At 28.9% G+C, this 15,005-nt stretch overlaps 1 protein-coding gene across 1 annotated transcript; it reads left to right on the top strand.

Annotated features, from left to right (window-relative positions):
* Positions 1–12,162: 12,162 nt before the first annotated feature.
* LOC114172009 lies at positions 12,163–13,899 on the top strand. The gene is made up of 3 exons (XM_028056754.1): positions 12,163–12,651; positions 12,777–12,919; positions 13,329–13,899. Exons 1-3 carry the CDS (start codon positions 12,387–12,389, stop codon positions 13,437–13,439), a joined length of 519 nt encoding a protein of 172 aa, XP_027912555.1. The 5' UTR covers positions 12,163–12,386; the 3' UTR covers positions 13,440–13,899.
* The last annotated feature ends 1,106 nt before the right edge of the window (positions 13,900–15,005 follow it).

Here is a 15,005-nt window from a genome sequence, read left to right as displayed (position 1 = left end):
GAAATCAGATATTGTAAATGCTCTAAATAAATTTTTTTATAGATATACAAATTATTATTCAAATGAAAATTCTGATGAAATAAATTAAATTTATTACATTTAACGCAAATGAATATCTAGTTAATATTTCATTACATATTTTATTTTAATGATTATAAATGAATATTATTGCATATGTATCGGTAGGGTAAATATTTGTACCCAAACTTACATTTTGACTCACATTATTTGTAGTGTAGTGTCCTTAAGTTTACTTAAACATTAATTAATTTTTATTAATAACTATTGTCAGACTTTGGTTGACCAAGTATAATAGATTTAAACATTAATATGAACTTTATTTTTTATTGATAAGTTCGACCTTTCATTTATTTATTATTTTCTTATCATTCATATTTAATTTATCAAATACATAATAACATTAAATATTATATTAATTACATTAAATGTAATACAAAATCAGCTTAAGAAATTATTAAAAGTCTTAAAGTTAACATTAGACGACTTAATATATACACTTAAATATTATCTTTCATGTATATTATATATTAAATTTATTATTATTTATTTATTGAAAATTTAAGTGTAAGCAGAAATAAAAATGTTAAATATCACATAAAAAAATTCATAAAACTATTATTTAAGATTTAGAATCGAAAATAATATTATTTACTTATATTATTTGAATCATATTTCATTAATTTGTTTCTTCTTAGTGAATTTTTTATTGATAAACCCATCACTATTCAACACTCTCTTTTTACTGCTAATTGTTTTAGCTGTTGTAACATGCGTTTTCTTCACTTTCTCCTTAATTTAAATTTTTTACCATCTCATTCTCCAAACTAAAGGTAAAAATAAAACATAGATCAAAACGATAAAAGTAACCAAAACCAAATAATAATTAAAAAATGATTATTATTATTTTTGTTTGATATCGAGATTGGGACCCATATTAAATACAAAATTGATTTTATATATTGTGAATGAAATTTTCTCGCATGTTTGTCTATACGGTGCTATTTGGTTTGTACCAAAATGCAAAACTATCTTGGATTTTCTCGAGAAATATTTAAACTATAAATTATTTTTAACTTACATGTAAGAATGTAATGACTTTGTATTTGATTTATTACATCATAACTAACTGAGCATTATTATTGATTCAAAATGAATGGTTATATTACACTTTGAATTATATGAACCTATTCATTCTATTTTACTTTATTCACATGTAACAAGAAAATAATTTTTCACTGAATATTTCGTTTAAGATACATAGATTTTAATTATTTCAAATTTTTATAAACATAGCACAACAAAAATACTTGTACTGTGAACTTAAGCTCCTTTAATACCCTCGGTCAAGGATTTGGCATAAATTTAGAATTTTTGGGAGTAATTGTAGGAAAATTTGGGTGTAAATTACAAAGCCCAGTTCAACTGGGTAAAATACAATGATAAATACTGGACCATGTTAAGCCTTTTTTCTATGTTAGATTAGATGTACTTCTCAACACCCTTGTTTTACTAAGTTCAATAACTAGCCCATTGTTCAAACAACCAACACTACAATAATTAAACGTTATTTTCTATTAAAATAATTATATTTTCTACCGTTAACGATGCATAATTGAAAATAAAGATGATAAAGTCACCTCGACACCAAGTTAGTCCGAATATCTCTTAAAATTTGATAAGTTGGATTGATATTTTCAATCTACCGATTCGCTTTGTTTCATTATATTTGTTAAAGGTGGGTTAAACAGACTGCTTTTTTAAAACTAAAAATTAAAATAAAGATAACTTAAATGATTCATTATATCTGTTAAAGGTGGTTAGGTAGACTGTTTTTTCTAATAATAAATTAAAATAAAATAATTTAAAGATGTAAATATGTAATAATATTATAAACTAAATCATTAATATTAACAAATTAAATTCTAACCATTAATTATAATGAAATAATGTAATATAAATTAATAATATTTTAATTTATGTAATTAAAAATATCAAAGTTAATCAAAAACTTACAAAATATTTACATAATTAATTGTGTTTTTAATATATATATATATATATATATATATATATATATATATATATATTATAAACAAATTTTAGAAAAATTAAAATAAAAAAAGGGTGAACTATCCATCAGCATATTGACTCGTCTTTTGATGAAACTGGTCAAGAATTCAAGCTTTTTATGTTCCATTTTGAATGGGCCAAACTAATATATTTTACCACTTTTACCAAGAATGATACAATAATGTAAAATTATAAAATAATTATTAAGAAGTGAATGTTTTTTTTTTGTTGTTGTTAACATTAGTACATTCATATTAATGGTATTAAAAATTTTCAGGTTATCTATATACAAGTGATTCGTTGTCGCTTTTTACTTACACATTATGAAATTGGACAAGATATTTAAATAAAGTCTGGAACTATATTTATATAGAAGAAAAAAGAAAACAGTTAACTAAGAAAGCTTTGTGTTATCAGAGCTCATCAGTAACATTTATAAACGAATTTTTTTTATTATAATATTTTTGTGATAAAATTTTGGTCATATGTTTTTACGTTTTGATTTTAAATTAATATATAAATGAATGTATGAATTGAATATCCTGGCAGAGAGATGGATTGCATGAATGTTGTGTGTTTGATCTGTTTGTCAGTATTTGAGATGTCTGGGAGTGTTTGTATGGAATATCCTATGACCAATGTTTTATCTGTGGAAGATGTTTTTGTACGGAACCATTTATGGAATACCAAAACATCATATATGAGATGCATTTATGCCTCCAGAGATCCCATCCATGAAAACAGCAAGATCCATTATTAAGAGAATTAATGCTCAAAAGTTTTCCATCTTTTAATTTCTCGTACCAATTCTAAAATCAAAACAGACTTAACAGTATTTTAATTCCTATACATTTATTAATTAGAATAATTTAATATTTATTTTAATTTAAGGTGGTTTTTATATATATTTTTTCTATTTTTTCTCTCATCCTTTCATTTTGTTCCGAGGTTAGATAATAAACACACACAAAAAATGCAAGTTAATCATCTCTAAACTATGTTAACATTGATATAATAATAAAAAATACTATATTAAATCGTTTTAAAAAAAATGTAAGAATCACAGAGAGTAAAACGTAAATAGAAAAAAATATATTAAATTATTTACTAAAAATATAGTGACAAAAACAATATTATTAATCCTTAAAACACTACTAAAATTTTTTATATTACATGAGATTTTTTCTTATAATTTTGTTGACAAAATTTGTAAGAATTTTTTTTTATTATTTTGTTTAAAAATCTTAATTAGTAGATAATTTCTTCGTGTGTAATTACTACCTATAAAATTATAAAATTTATAAATATTTCTTACAAAATTTGATGTGAAAAATATTTTATATAATAATTTCGTAAAAAATTTCGCAGCAATTTTTTGTAAATACTTTTTCATAACAAAATTTATAAATATTTTTTATAAAAAAATTTCAAAACAAGATTGACAGGAAATATAAATATAGTGGAAATAAAATGTGAGTCCACCTTAACTCATTATTTTGATATAATTAGATATTCATGAATGATCCAATAATTTATAACAAGATAAATCTAACAAACCTTCAAGATATATTTTAATATTAAAAAATGAATTTAAACTAAATTAGTTTACAAAACTGATTTATAATGTTAAAATTGTCATTTTTTATATATTTTAAATTGATTTTATTTTTGATGTATTCTCCATTAGAGCTCGAAATTATTCTTTATCTTTTTAAAGAATTAATGTTTATGATATATAGTTGGAAAGGCAAGGTGGTGGCTAATCAAAATAGAACAGAAATTGGCAAGGTGGTACACGATGTGAGTAATTACCGAAAGCAGTTTCGCTGAAGGATTTGTAATATGATTCCTCAAATCTATTTCATTAGAAAAGGAGGGTAAGGAAAAGACAAAAGTTTGTCACCCGGTTTGACGTAAAAATTGACCCTCGAACAACAAATGTTTGTGTAAATGCCCATAATTATCCCATTATGATCCTAAAAATGTTCCCACAAACTGTGACAAACCCATTCTGGATTTGATTTAAGCTAATGATGTGGGTGACAAGGTGACCACCACAAACCGTGGTGTCGATTTCTCACTTCTTCAACCTCTTTTTTAGCATCACTTTATATATTCTTGCCACACCAATAATTCTAACATGGTTTTACTCCCTCGTGCCTATCTCTTTCTTAGTGAGGAACCAAATAGACAGTTAAAATCATCATCACTGGCAAAAGTGAAGGAAAAGAAAAGTGATCGATCTTTGCCATTCGTGCATGAATTTGTCGAATAAAACATCAAAGGGCAAACACAACTTTACGCTAAAGTGCTTCTAGTTTTTGTCTTGTTAAACGTTGCTTTGTTCTCATCCATTAATTATTGGAACAGTGCTCCCATTAATATTATTATTCAAAATCTTGTTAGAAAAACATGTGAGACTATTCACCAACCGAGTGCATCACATCAATCGTGTGGTGGGTTAATGGAATCTTTGATGTTTGTTTGAGACACCAAACAATGGTTCTTTGCACATGGTCATAGAACTGTGTAGATTCGAAAAATCAAGCAAACCAACAACGATGTGTTTTTTCAGAAAGGATTGACCCAGATTACCATTTATATTTCACTTTGTCAAAAGTTATATTATCCGAAGATTTACCAACTAATGAAAAATTTAGTTACACAAAAATTCTTCTTCTTTTTTTCTTAATCAGTTCTGTGGTCACAAAAGGTGGTTATATTCATACTTTCTTCATAATTCAACATGAGTTATGTAAATAATTAATATACAAAGTAAACTCTTGTCAAATCAATTCGACATTCAAACACGATTTCCAACGATAACTTTCAACATCGATTCTGAAATTAATGTGATATCTCTTTCAAGATCCATGTTGAATAGTCGTATTGTAGCAGTAACATTAGTACAAAAAAAAATAAAATAAAACTAAAAGCACCCTTATTATCGTTTTGTTGGATATAAAAGAAGAAACACAGAGAAACAATAAATAAGGAAATAATATTTTAAAAATAGAATGGAAATTATACTCTATGGGTTATTTGGCCAATTAAATCTTGATGGACGTTCAAAGTAACCAGGTTGAGTTATACTAAATGAGTTGGCTGTATCGTCGATCGGCACACAATAGTTTTTTTTTTTTAAATTAGTTTATCTTTGAATTGATACGTACTTGTATAACAAATCTTGTTTATCACGGTCATTTTTCTTTGGACGTGTCAATCATTACAGAAATAATGAAAATATGTGTCAGCGAGTGATCGACTGTCCTATTGGCGTCAAGCAAACAATACATCAATCGTCACGATCGATTATTGATCATATGAAAATATGCTAATGAGCAGCCAACCACCTTAGCGACACTAAGAGAACAATATACCGATCATTAGAGTCCAACTGTTGATCATATAAAAATATAGGTCAACGAGTGGCCAACCGCCTCAACAACGTTACACGAATGATTTGCCAGATGTTCAAGTTACAATGCTGGATATACGTAGATATGTGTCAGACAACGATGTTCGACCATTAGAAATAAACAGGTTCATTGACAGTTAAGATTAAACAGGTCATTAATCAGGTTTCAAAAGCAATTGGATCTTGATTATGTTAATTATAGTCAAAGGTCTACATAGAAAACTATAAATAGAGGTGTAAGGTTGTTGAAACTTTTTCTCTAACATTTATTACAATATTAATTGTTATTACCAATCGAATTATTGCTGATTTAAACATTAGAACTTCTTTAACCAGCAAGCCGAAATTGTGGACAACTAGAGAACGATAAAAGAACCGAACGGATAAACAATATAAAAAATTGCAAATGAAATAAATTGTTTAAATAAATATTAAATCCTACGTTCGAAATAGAAATAAATGTATTTAAGAGAATTTTCATAAATGATTTATGTATCTATGAATTTATTTAACTTATGAAAATACTTTTTTATTTCTTATTTGTGGTGTAGAATTCATTGGAGTAGTTCTACAAGAAAAATATGCTTTTCTAGTTGCTATTACTTTCCTCTTTACACGTCTCTTCACTTTTAATAATGATATATTAGTGTCATTTGCATTAAGAGAAGAAATAATACATTAACCAAATTAAAGTGAATTTATTAATTTTGAATACTAAAATGAAAGTTGAAATATTAGAAATATATATATCGAGAAAGAAATCAAATAGCGGGAACAAAATAAATATTTTAATGAATAAAACGTTTATTTTTACTCATTTATTTATACATATATATCTTTATAAAGATGTCTTGTTTTTTGTGTTGATTTTCATCTTTCAATTTTGTCTTTTAAATAAACAATTTTTAGTTAAAATAATTATTATATTAATTTTACTTTTTTGTAGCTATTTCTATAAACTTAATTATTTTGTTGTTTGACTATTTTTTTAAACAACTATTTTTTAATTATAGAACTACTTGCAAAATAAATAAAAGCTACTAATTACAATAAAATTATAAAAATTATTTTAATTTTATAATAATTTTATTATTTTTTATTATTATAAAAAATGTGAAGTTTTTACTAGTAATAATAAATCAGATCGTTCAATTTACTATTTTAATTAAAAAAATCATGAAAAGTAAACCACATTTTACAGTTTCACATGGAAATATTTAATATAAATTAGGTTATTAAAAATCTGGTTTAATTTATGAAACAAGAAGTAAACTTAGAAAATACTATTGGTTATTAAAAATCTGGTTATATTTATGACTTTTTTACTCTAATCATAGGTACTAGTTTTTGACCTATGCATGTTATGTAGCCATCAAAAAGGTAAATTGTCCACTGCAATATTAAATCATAATCACATCCAAGTGCAGGAATCCTGGGGAGAAGTCTTGTCATTTCTATAAATATGAAATTTTATAAAATGTTTACGAAAAAAAAAAGTTAAGTTTCAGGTTAAATTATTTATTTTTTCTTTATTTTTTAGCAAAATACGATTTAGTCCTTTTATTTTTTTTATCTTAATTTGATTTTTATTTCGGAGAATTTGATGCAATTAAATCCTTGGTATAGAGTATTAAAAGATGGTACGCGTCAGTTTCTAGATTTTTTGATTTTTTTTTAAATTTTTGAATTTTTTTGAATTTTTAAACATTAAAAATTTTCCTGTATCGAGCTGACGTCGTGTCACGTGACACTGTCACTGCCACGTGTTACTATTATGCCAGGTGTCATTTCTTCATTCTCAATTTGATCCCTGTATTTTTTTATTTTTGTCTCAATTTAGTCTTAATTTTTGTAAAAATTGTGTAATTCCGTATCTCACCCAATTGAAACAAAAATTAATTTTTATATAAATGTTATACAAATAATTTTATTAAATTTGATATTTTTATTCAAATTGATTTTTTATTATATATTTTTAACAAAACTAAGTTTATTTAAATTTGTGTTTCCCATTCAATTTTACTTAAAATTGTTTTCAAATATTAAATTTATTTGTTTTGGATCGTTACATAAACTAGTTAAAAATTATTTTTTAAATTTATATAATTTTTATTTTTACACCAACTCAAACATTTGTATAAAAATTATTGAACTTTACACTATTTAAAAATATACAATTATTTGAAATATATATTCAAATAAAAAAAACAATATTAAAGTATGATGTAATAAAATATCAATATAATTTATGAATTTTTTTCTATTAGCATTATTTTCTATTAACAACTTTAAAACAATATTAAATATAGTTCAATGTAACATATAAATTTAAATAAACTTAATCTTGTTAAAAATATTTGCTAGAAATATCAATTTTGATAGGAGTATTTGTGTACATTTATATAAAAATTAAATTTGATTTCAAATTGGCGAGTGACAAAATTGCTCAATTTTTACAAAAATTGCAACTAAATTGAGATAAAAATAAAAATACAGGAACCAAATTGATAATGAGGAAGTGACACCTGACATAATATTGACACGTAGCACTGTCACTGTCATTTCATACTATTACTACAACTTGCATGACGTTAGATTGACATGTGACCAATTTTTTTAAATTTTTTTAAAAATTTTAATAAAATAAATAAAAAAATAAAAAATAAAAAATCTAGGAACTGACACGTGACACCTTTAACACTACTGTTACTCCACAACTAACATAAATGACTTGATTGCATCAAATTACTCAAAATAAAGACAAAATTGAGATAAAAAAGATAAAAAAATTAAATTGATATTTTACTACGAAAATGAAAATAAAAATAATTTAAACAAATAGCAAAATTGTTACGTACAACCACCATATGAGATTAATTGCCACATTCATATATATATATATATATATATATATATATATGTGTGTGTGAAAATCTATGTTTTGAGAATTAAGGGAAATGGATCATGCTCTATATATATATATATATATATATATATATATATATATATATATATATTAAAATTTTGATTGAAATACATGCAAGAAAATTAATTTCGTAGGAAAAATATAAAATCTAGTATAAAAGGCTGTATTTTAACTTTTACCAGTGTTTAGTCTAAATTACAGCGTCAATTGTAGATAAATAATTATTTATATGACTTTTAACTTGTAATAAGCATTGCTTCAATCTGTTTTAACAAATATCAATAAGTTCATCATATGTAGAAAATAAATATTTCTTTTATATTTTAAACACATAAACTAATTTGCAAAAAAGGATTACTAAAGTTTCTTCAATTCGGAATTTCAATTGGAGTATAAGTATCAAGCGATTTTTTTTGTATCAAATTCCAAATAAAGTACAACTGACCTATTTATTTAAATTATGACATGTGGATTACTTAGTTAGAAATTTAACGAATCTTTAAAATATATAAAAATTGGAAAACTTGACAGTAAAATGAGTAAATAATGAAAGTTAAATGGTAAAATTTATAAAATAATAATAATAAACTATACAATTAAATCTAGCTTTACATCAAGCACCTTATAGGTGCTGAATTCCACTAAAATCTCTTCAAAATTAAAAGTGAAGAATTTGTTTTTGGTTATTGGTGCCTTTTAAGGTTAAGCATGATTATTCCGTACTTTGAATTGGTCAATTCATTATGGAAGAGCTAATTAAAATGCTGTTGCAAAATGGACATGGCCCTCCAAAAAACCTTCCCCTTCTTTCTACAAGACCATTGGGTGTGTTCATAACTTTAAAGAACCTATTCATGATTACAAGGCTTGTTTTAAAGTTTTTATCTCGAGCTCATAACCTAAGGTTTGACCCCTTTATGACAATGAATCATTTACTACTAGCTCCCGTCGTTATTTAAGAAAATCATGCATGAATCCATAAAAATATTCATATTCTAAAATAAATTTTCCATATTTTAATTTTTTTCTTCACTAAAAGTTAGGTCCCCTTTCAAACATAAATCCCCATTGGCATTAAAACCGATTCTCTCTTCAAGTCTTTTCACCAAGGATTTGGATCTTTTTTATGAGGAACAACATAACAATGTCACGTGTCACGTTTCATATTAACATTGATGAGAAAAGAAAATCTTACGATGAAGCAATGTTGCACCATTTGGTTTAAGGACAACGGAGTGTCACGTAGCACATACCCTTTTGATATAAATTGTTGGTTAAGGCAAAACACTAATGACCAAACCACATGTTGTGAATAAAATATCAAACAGTTAGCAGATGAAATGTGTGAAACAGATATGGTGAGACCAATGTGATCAATGTTTAGGAAGCCTTGAACAGAGGACAGTATCCTGCACCTTGATTTTTTGGAATCAATAAAAAATTTAGAGAGGAAAAAGGAAAGCCAAACATGATTTGGAGACACTAAACAGATATAATGTATAAATATCAGATTTCATTTCACAATCTTTATAATGTGTCCCCAAAGGTTATGCAACGACACATGCAGATTTTCTTTATGAGAATATACTGAACTTGTATGAGACAAAGCACTGCAAAAACCCTGCACATTGTTGGGTACTTCACTGTTCCTAAACAACATGGTGGCATATGCTTTTGCCCCTAAGTTCCTCCCTCTCAGATATTTTGATTCAGTGAACTTTTCTCGTAGATAATAAATTCATTACTAAGTGCTTTTTGGATGGTTGGTTTTTGTTTTTATCATGGGGGGAAGAATGTGGAGAAAGCAACTCTTGGCTTATGTCCTTCACAGCAACAAAAGAAGGAATAGTCCCCACAAATAAGAGGCATGGTGGGAAGTTTTAAATAAAAGAGAGAATGTTGAAAAGCCCTACAAAACCTGAATATGGTACCCTCCACAAGTTGCAAATATGAACCATTATTGAGATTGAATTCCATCAACTACTGTATTTAAAACATGTCCTAACATTAGAATATTAAGAGCATTCGGACCCCAATAAATAACAATTGATGGCGGCCACATTGGTGGCCACATAGGGCTAACACTCTTACTATATAATAGCAAAGGTGTAGTCCCCTACAAGAGTCATGTTTGAACAAGAAACAGTCCTTTCCTCATTTAATATTTCAGCCAAAATCACCCAGCACCTCACATGGCTTACACACACTGACATTATGCAGAGATGTTTACACATGTGAATCAGAACAAGAAAATTTCAAACCTTGGGGCAATCATAGTTTAAGCAATATCAGATTCACAAGAGTCAAGGATCTACACCAATATTACCACTCTTGTCTTAGCTCAACATGGCATTGTTCATCCCAAGATATGGACAATTTATTGAGCAAAACATACAAATTAATTATATCATGTCAACACTTTTTCCCCATATGTGATATGGTGTTATACACATACACAGAACCAGACAAGACAACCTATGGAGGCCCTTCCTAGGGGGTGGTCCCGTAGGTCATAGTTACTTGCTTGCTTCAGTTGGCCAAGCAAGGTTAATGTGCAGTAGTGAAAGTGCAGAAAATATTTAACCATGTTAAATCAGTAAGAAGCAAATATGAATTAGTTCTAGTAATTTCAAAATTAACGAGTATTCATCGCCATGTAACTGGGATCATGGGGAGAAATTATGATTGTAAAGCATCTTTTGGTGCCTTGTTGTCAAAGTACTCAAGATACGCACAAAATTTGCTCCATGAATCAAAGAGGATTCTCAAATCTATCATTTATGGTTCATAAAATAGTTAGGGGCCAGTCACGTTTCACATCCTGAATTAAAGTTTCTCCACATTGGAGATCAAAGACTCTTGCAGCCGTCTGAAAAGAATTATTTATCTCAAACTGAAACTTTGAAAAATTACCAAAATGGCTTACAATGATTTGGTCCAACCCACTTTCAACAGCACTCAAAGGATAAAGCTGCAAGGGCCTAGCAAGCACCCAAGCAAAGTTCGCTTGAACAAACTCATATTTTTTATACATTCATCAATCAACCAATATCAATTATTATAGGTCACTTTGAAGCTAGCTACACTTTGAATTGGACTCAGAAGCATTCGAGAAAAGTTGTGCAATGTGGCAATATCATTTAATATTAGTGAAAATTTGAAACATGTTAATTCCTAGAAGTTTCTACCTTCACCTCTTCTTTGGCTCACATTTTATAGAAACCAAACAAACAAGGTACGCGAGTTTCTGAAACCCGGATAAGATGGTGCTGTGTCCTTTATCCAACGTCCACTCAAAAGAATCTTGTTCAAACGCACGCTTTGAGTACCCAATAATATTTTTATTTTATTGTTACAATAATTATTAGTATTTTCTGATTTTTGGTTATGTAGTAGTAGCATATAGATAATACGTAAGAGGCATTTGTCTTACCTTAAATCTAATCCTTGACCGCGTCGACATCGCCGAACATATCCGTCCAATTTTCTTCGTCTTCTCATCTCTCCACGTGGCATTTGCAGCATTCCTAGAGGCCAGTGCCGGTGCCAATCAGTGGTTGCCCAATATTAAAATAATTAACCACTATGTCCAAACATTATCTTACTAGATTCACAATTATTAACGAAAACCTTCACAATATTTTTGTCATGCCCCCCTATGCAATTTAAGGCCAAATATCTTAGGCTTAAATTGACCACCCTACATAATAATAAATAATAATAACATGTTAGTTGGGAAGAGGCTGGTTAAAGAGCCAAGAGTTTCTTAGAACCTGTTTTTACTATATTTGTGGGGTGCTAGAAGGAGCTGTATAGATAGAGACCTTTGCTTACTTCACTTCCTTCTTCTCTTCATTCATTCATTCATCCATTCATCCATTTTCCCTTATCTCTACCATTTTCTTCTTCTTCTTCTTCTTCAATCTCTCTTGCCACAAACTACTCTCACACATGGGAAATTGCCAAGCTGTGGATGCTGCAGTGCTTGTGATCCAACACCCTTGTGGGAAGATAGAGAGGTTGTATTGGCCAGTCACTGCAAGTGAGGTTATGAGGACCAACCCTGGTCACTATGTCTCTTTGATAATACCATTGCCTGTGCCACCACAGGACCAGAATCAAGACCAGAAAACGGTGCGTTTCACCCGAGTTAAGCTCCTCCGGCCTAATGAAACTCTCAACCTCGGCCATGCCTACAGGCTCATCACCACTCAAGGTATATATATATATATATATATGATGCTGTCAGATCTTTGTGATGAAGGGTCGGTTTCTGTGTTTGTGTTGTGTGGTTTCATCACTTCATGTGATTCTAAGAACTTCTTCTGTTTCTGGTTTTAGAGGTTATGAAGGTTTTGAAAGCAAAGAAGCATGCAAAGACGAGGAAGCCACAGGCTGAGACAGTTGAGAAGGCACACACAGCACAACCGGAGAAGCAGAGTTCAGCCAGTGAGCCACACACAGGAGGGGATTCCACACACCAGGTATGTCTCATGTCAACACTACTTCTCCACTTTTCCCTTTAAATTAAGTGTTATTCCATGAAGAATATTCTAGTAGGTTGTTTCTTTAGTCCACCCCAATAGTGAATCCACTGAACATTTTGATCTATCTACCCACATGGCACAGGTTCTATAGATGCTGAATCTCTCTACTGTTATCTATAATATATATTTTTTGTACAAACTATGCATGTATTTATGCCATTAGTCATGCAATCCTTAGCAAAACATGGCTTGGATGTTTTAACTCTGTGAAAAGCGAATGAATGATCAATGACAGACATAATTTTACTAGAAATTAAGCTGCAGACACAACTTTTATCTCCGATTTTGGAAGTTTTTATCCTCATCATTGATTTGCATCGATGCTGAACAGTGTAATGAATTGCAGGGAACGAGGGCAGAGAGACAAAGGCCAAGGGTGGCTTCAGCAAATCCTGCTGTAGTGAGGTCAAAATCCTGGCGCCCTTCATTGCAGAGTATTTCAGAATCAGCAAGTTGATTGGTGCAAACTGAAAAGCTGAAACATGTATAGTGGCTCATAGAGTATTATATGATAGCCACTAGAATGTCAGAAGTTCCTACTAGTTGATTCTTACATGGGCATGAAAATTCATCACCACGTTTCAACCTAGATTTCTCTTTCATCGCCAATCATACCCTCAACTGCAAAACCATGCTCCTGTGGTAACATGTTTGTATAGCACCACCACGAAAAGAAAAAGAATAGAAGAGTAATCAATGTAAAAATTTTTTAGAAGTGAGTTTTCTGATTGATATAGTTACAGCATCCACATCTTCGTTTCAACATTCAAGTTTTTTATGACGCTCTTGGTGACCAACATATCCGTGAAAGGTTTTACCAATAATGTGCATAATCCTCAAGAAAAACCTCACGCAATATCTGTTTTCCACTTAAGACAGGTTAAAATTATATCTCAAAGCTCAAATTGGAGTTTAAATATTCCATTATTTGTTTCTAGGCTCAAGCATCAAAGGACAGATAGCACGTCAAAAACATTGTCAGCTTTGGACTAAACATGACAAAATTTGAAACACTTTCATAGAGGTTTTCCGAAATTTATGCTGACTTTCTAGTAATTTTTTGTTGGGGTCAATAATTGTACCATTCATATCAAGTCCAGCTTTCTGATCGAAAAGTAAATGAAAATTCTTTACTGCAGAAGAAAATAAACACAAAAACAGATCATTACAGACATCTGATCTGAATTTTAGGAAAGGTTTGCTCTAACTGAAGTGTTATGAACCAAGAAATTCTGATAATGGTTTGGCTCAGATTCTCCATTCTGTTAAAAAAACTCAATCACAGATACAAGAGAGTTACTTTTTGACTATGTGTGCAAAATATAACAGCATGAAGTCACAAAACCATCACCCTTTTATTGTTTATACGAATAGGAACTTGAAAGAAGCAATCTTTGAATCAACAACTCAGTCTCTAATATAATGTAACTGCATCAAAAAAAGTCTCTAATATAATTTCGATTCAAATCAACTATAATGAATTATTAGTTGATATTTTAATGGCTGAGTCTTGAACCTTACGCTATTAGTACAATAGCATGTAGGGAAGAAGCCAAAATTCTATCCATCAAGTTAGGATGGGTCCATAACTGCATATATGTATGGGTCTGCTATGTCAAGAACCAACAAAGAAACCAACATGCAGAATGAAATCCTATGAAATTCTTGATAACAGTAACAGTTATTACCATTGTAATATTCATTCATAATGTAACTATTGTTCTTGTGATATTTATCCCTTTGAATAAGGCCATATAATAACTCATTTACGAAATTCCCATAGGCCAGAATTTGTAATAATCAAAGCTCCCACTGTTTCCATCATTTCAACCATCCAAAATATTGCATATCACTTCATGTGTCATGATTAGACCCAAATCAGACAGTCTATCTCGACTGATTGGGACCAAAAATAGACAACAAGGTAAACCTACCTTAGGATTTTTTTTGCAATCATTAAGGAAAAATAAGTAATTATAACATACTGTCTAGCAAGGACCACAAATCAAATCTGCAATAAATT

Source organism: Vigna unguiculata, chromosome 2, assembly GCF_004118075.2.
Source record: "Vigna unguiculata cultivar IT97K-499-35 chromosome 2, ASM411807v1, whole genome shotgun sequence".
NCBI classification, from domain to species: domain Eukaryota; kingdom Viridiplantae; phylum Streptophyta; class Magnoliopsida; order Fabales; family Fabaceae; genus Vigna; species Vigna unguiculata.
The sequence above is the reverse complement of the archived record's forward strand: the minus strand, read 5'-3'. Positions and strand labels throughout refer to the sequence as shown.

Excerpts from the sequence above, each read along its gene's own strand:
- LOC114172009 (XM_028056754.1), top strand. The coding sequence starts at position 12,387 with ATGGGAAATTGCCAAGCTGTGGATGCTGCAGTGCTTGTGATCCAACAC. Across the intron at positions 12,652-12,776 it reads CAGGCTCATCACCACTCAAG|AGGTTATGAAGGTTTTGAAA; the intron begins GTATATATATAT and ends TTCTGGTTTTAG. Across the intron at positions 12,920-13,328 it reads GAGGGGATTCCACACACCAG|GGAACGAGGGCAGAGAGACA; the intron begins GTATGTCTCATG and ends AATGAATTGCAG.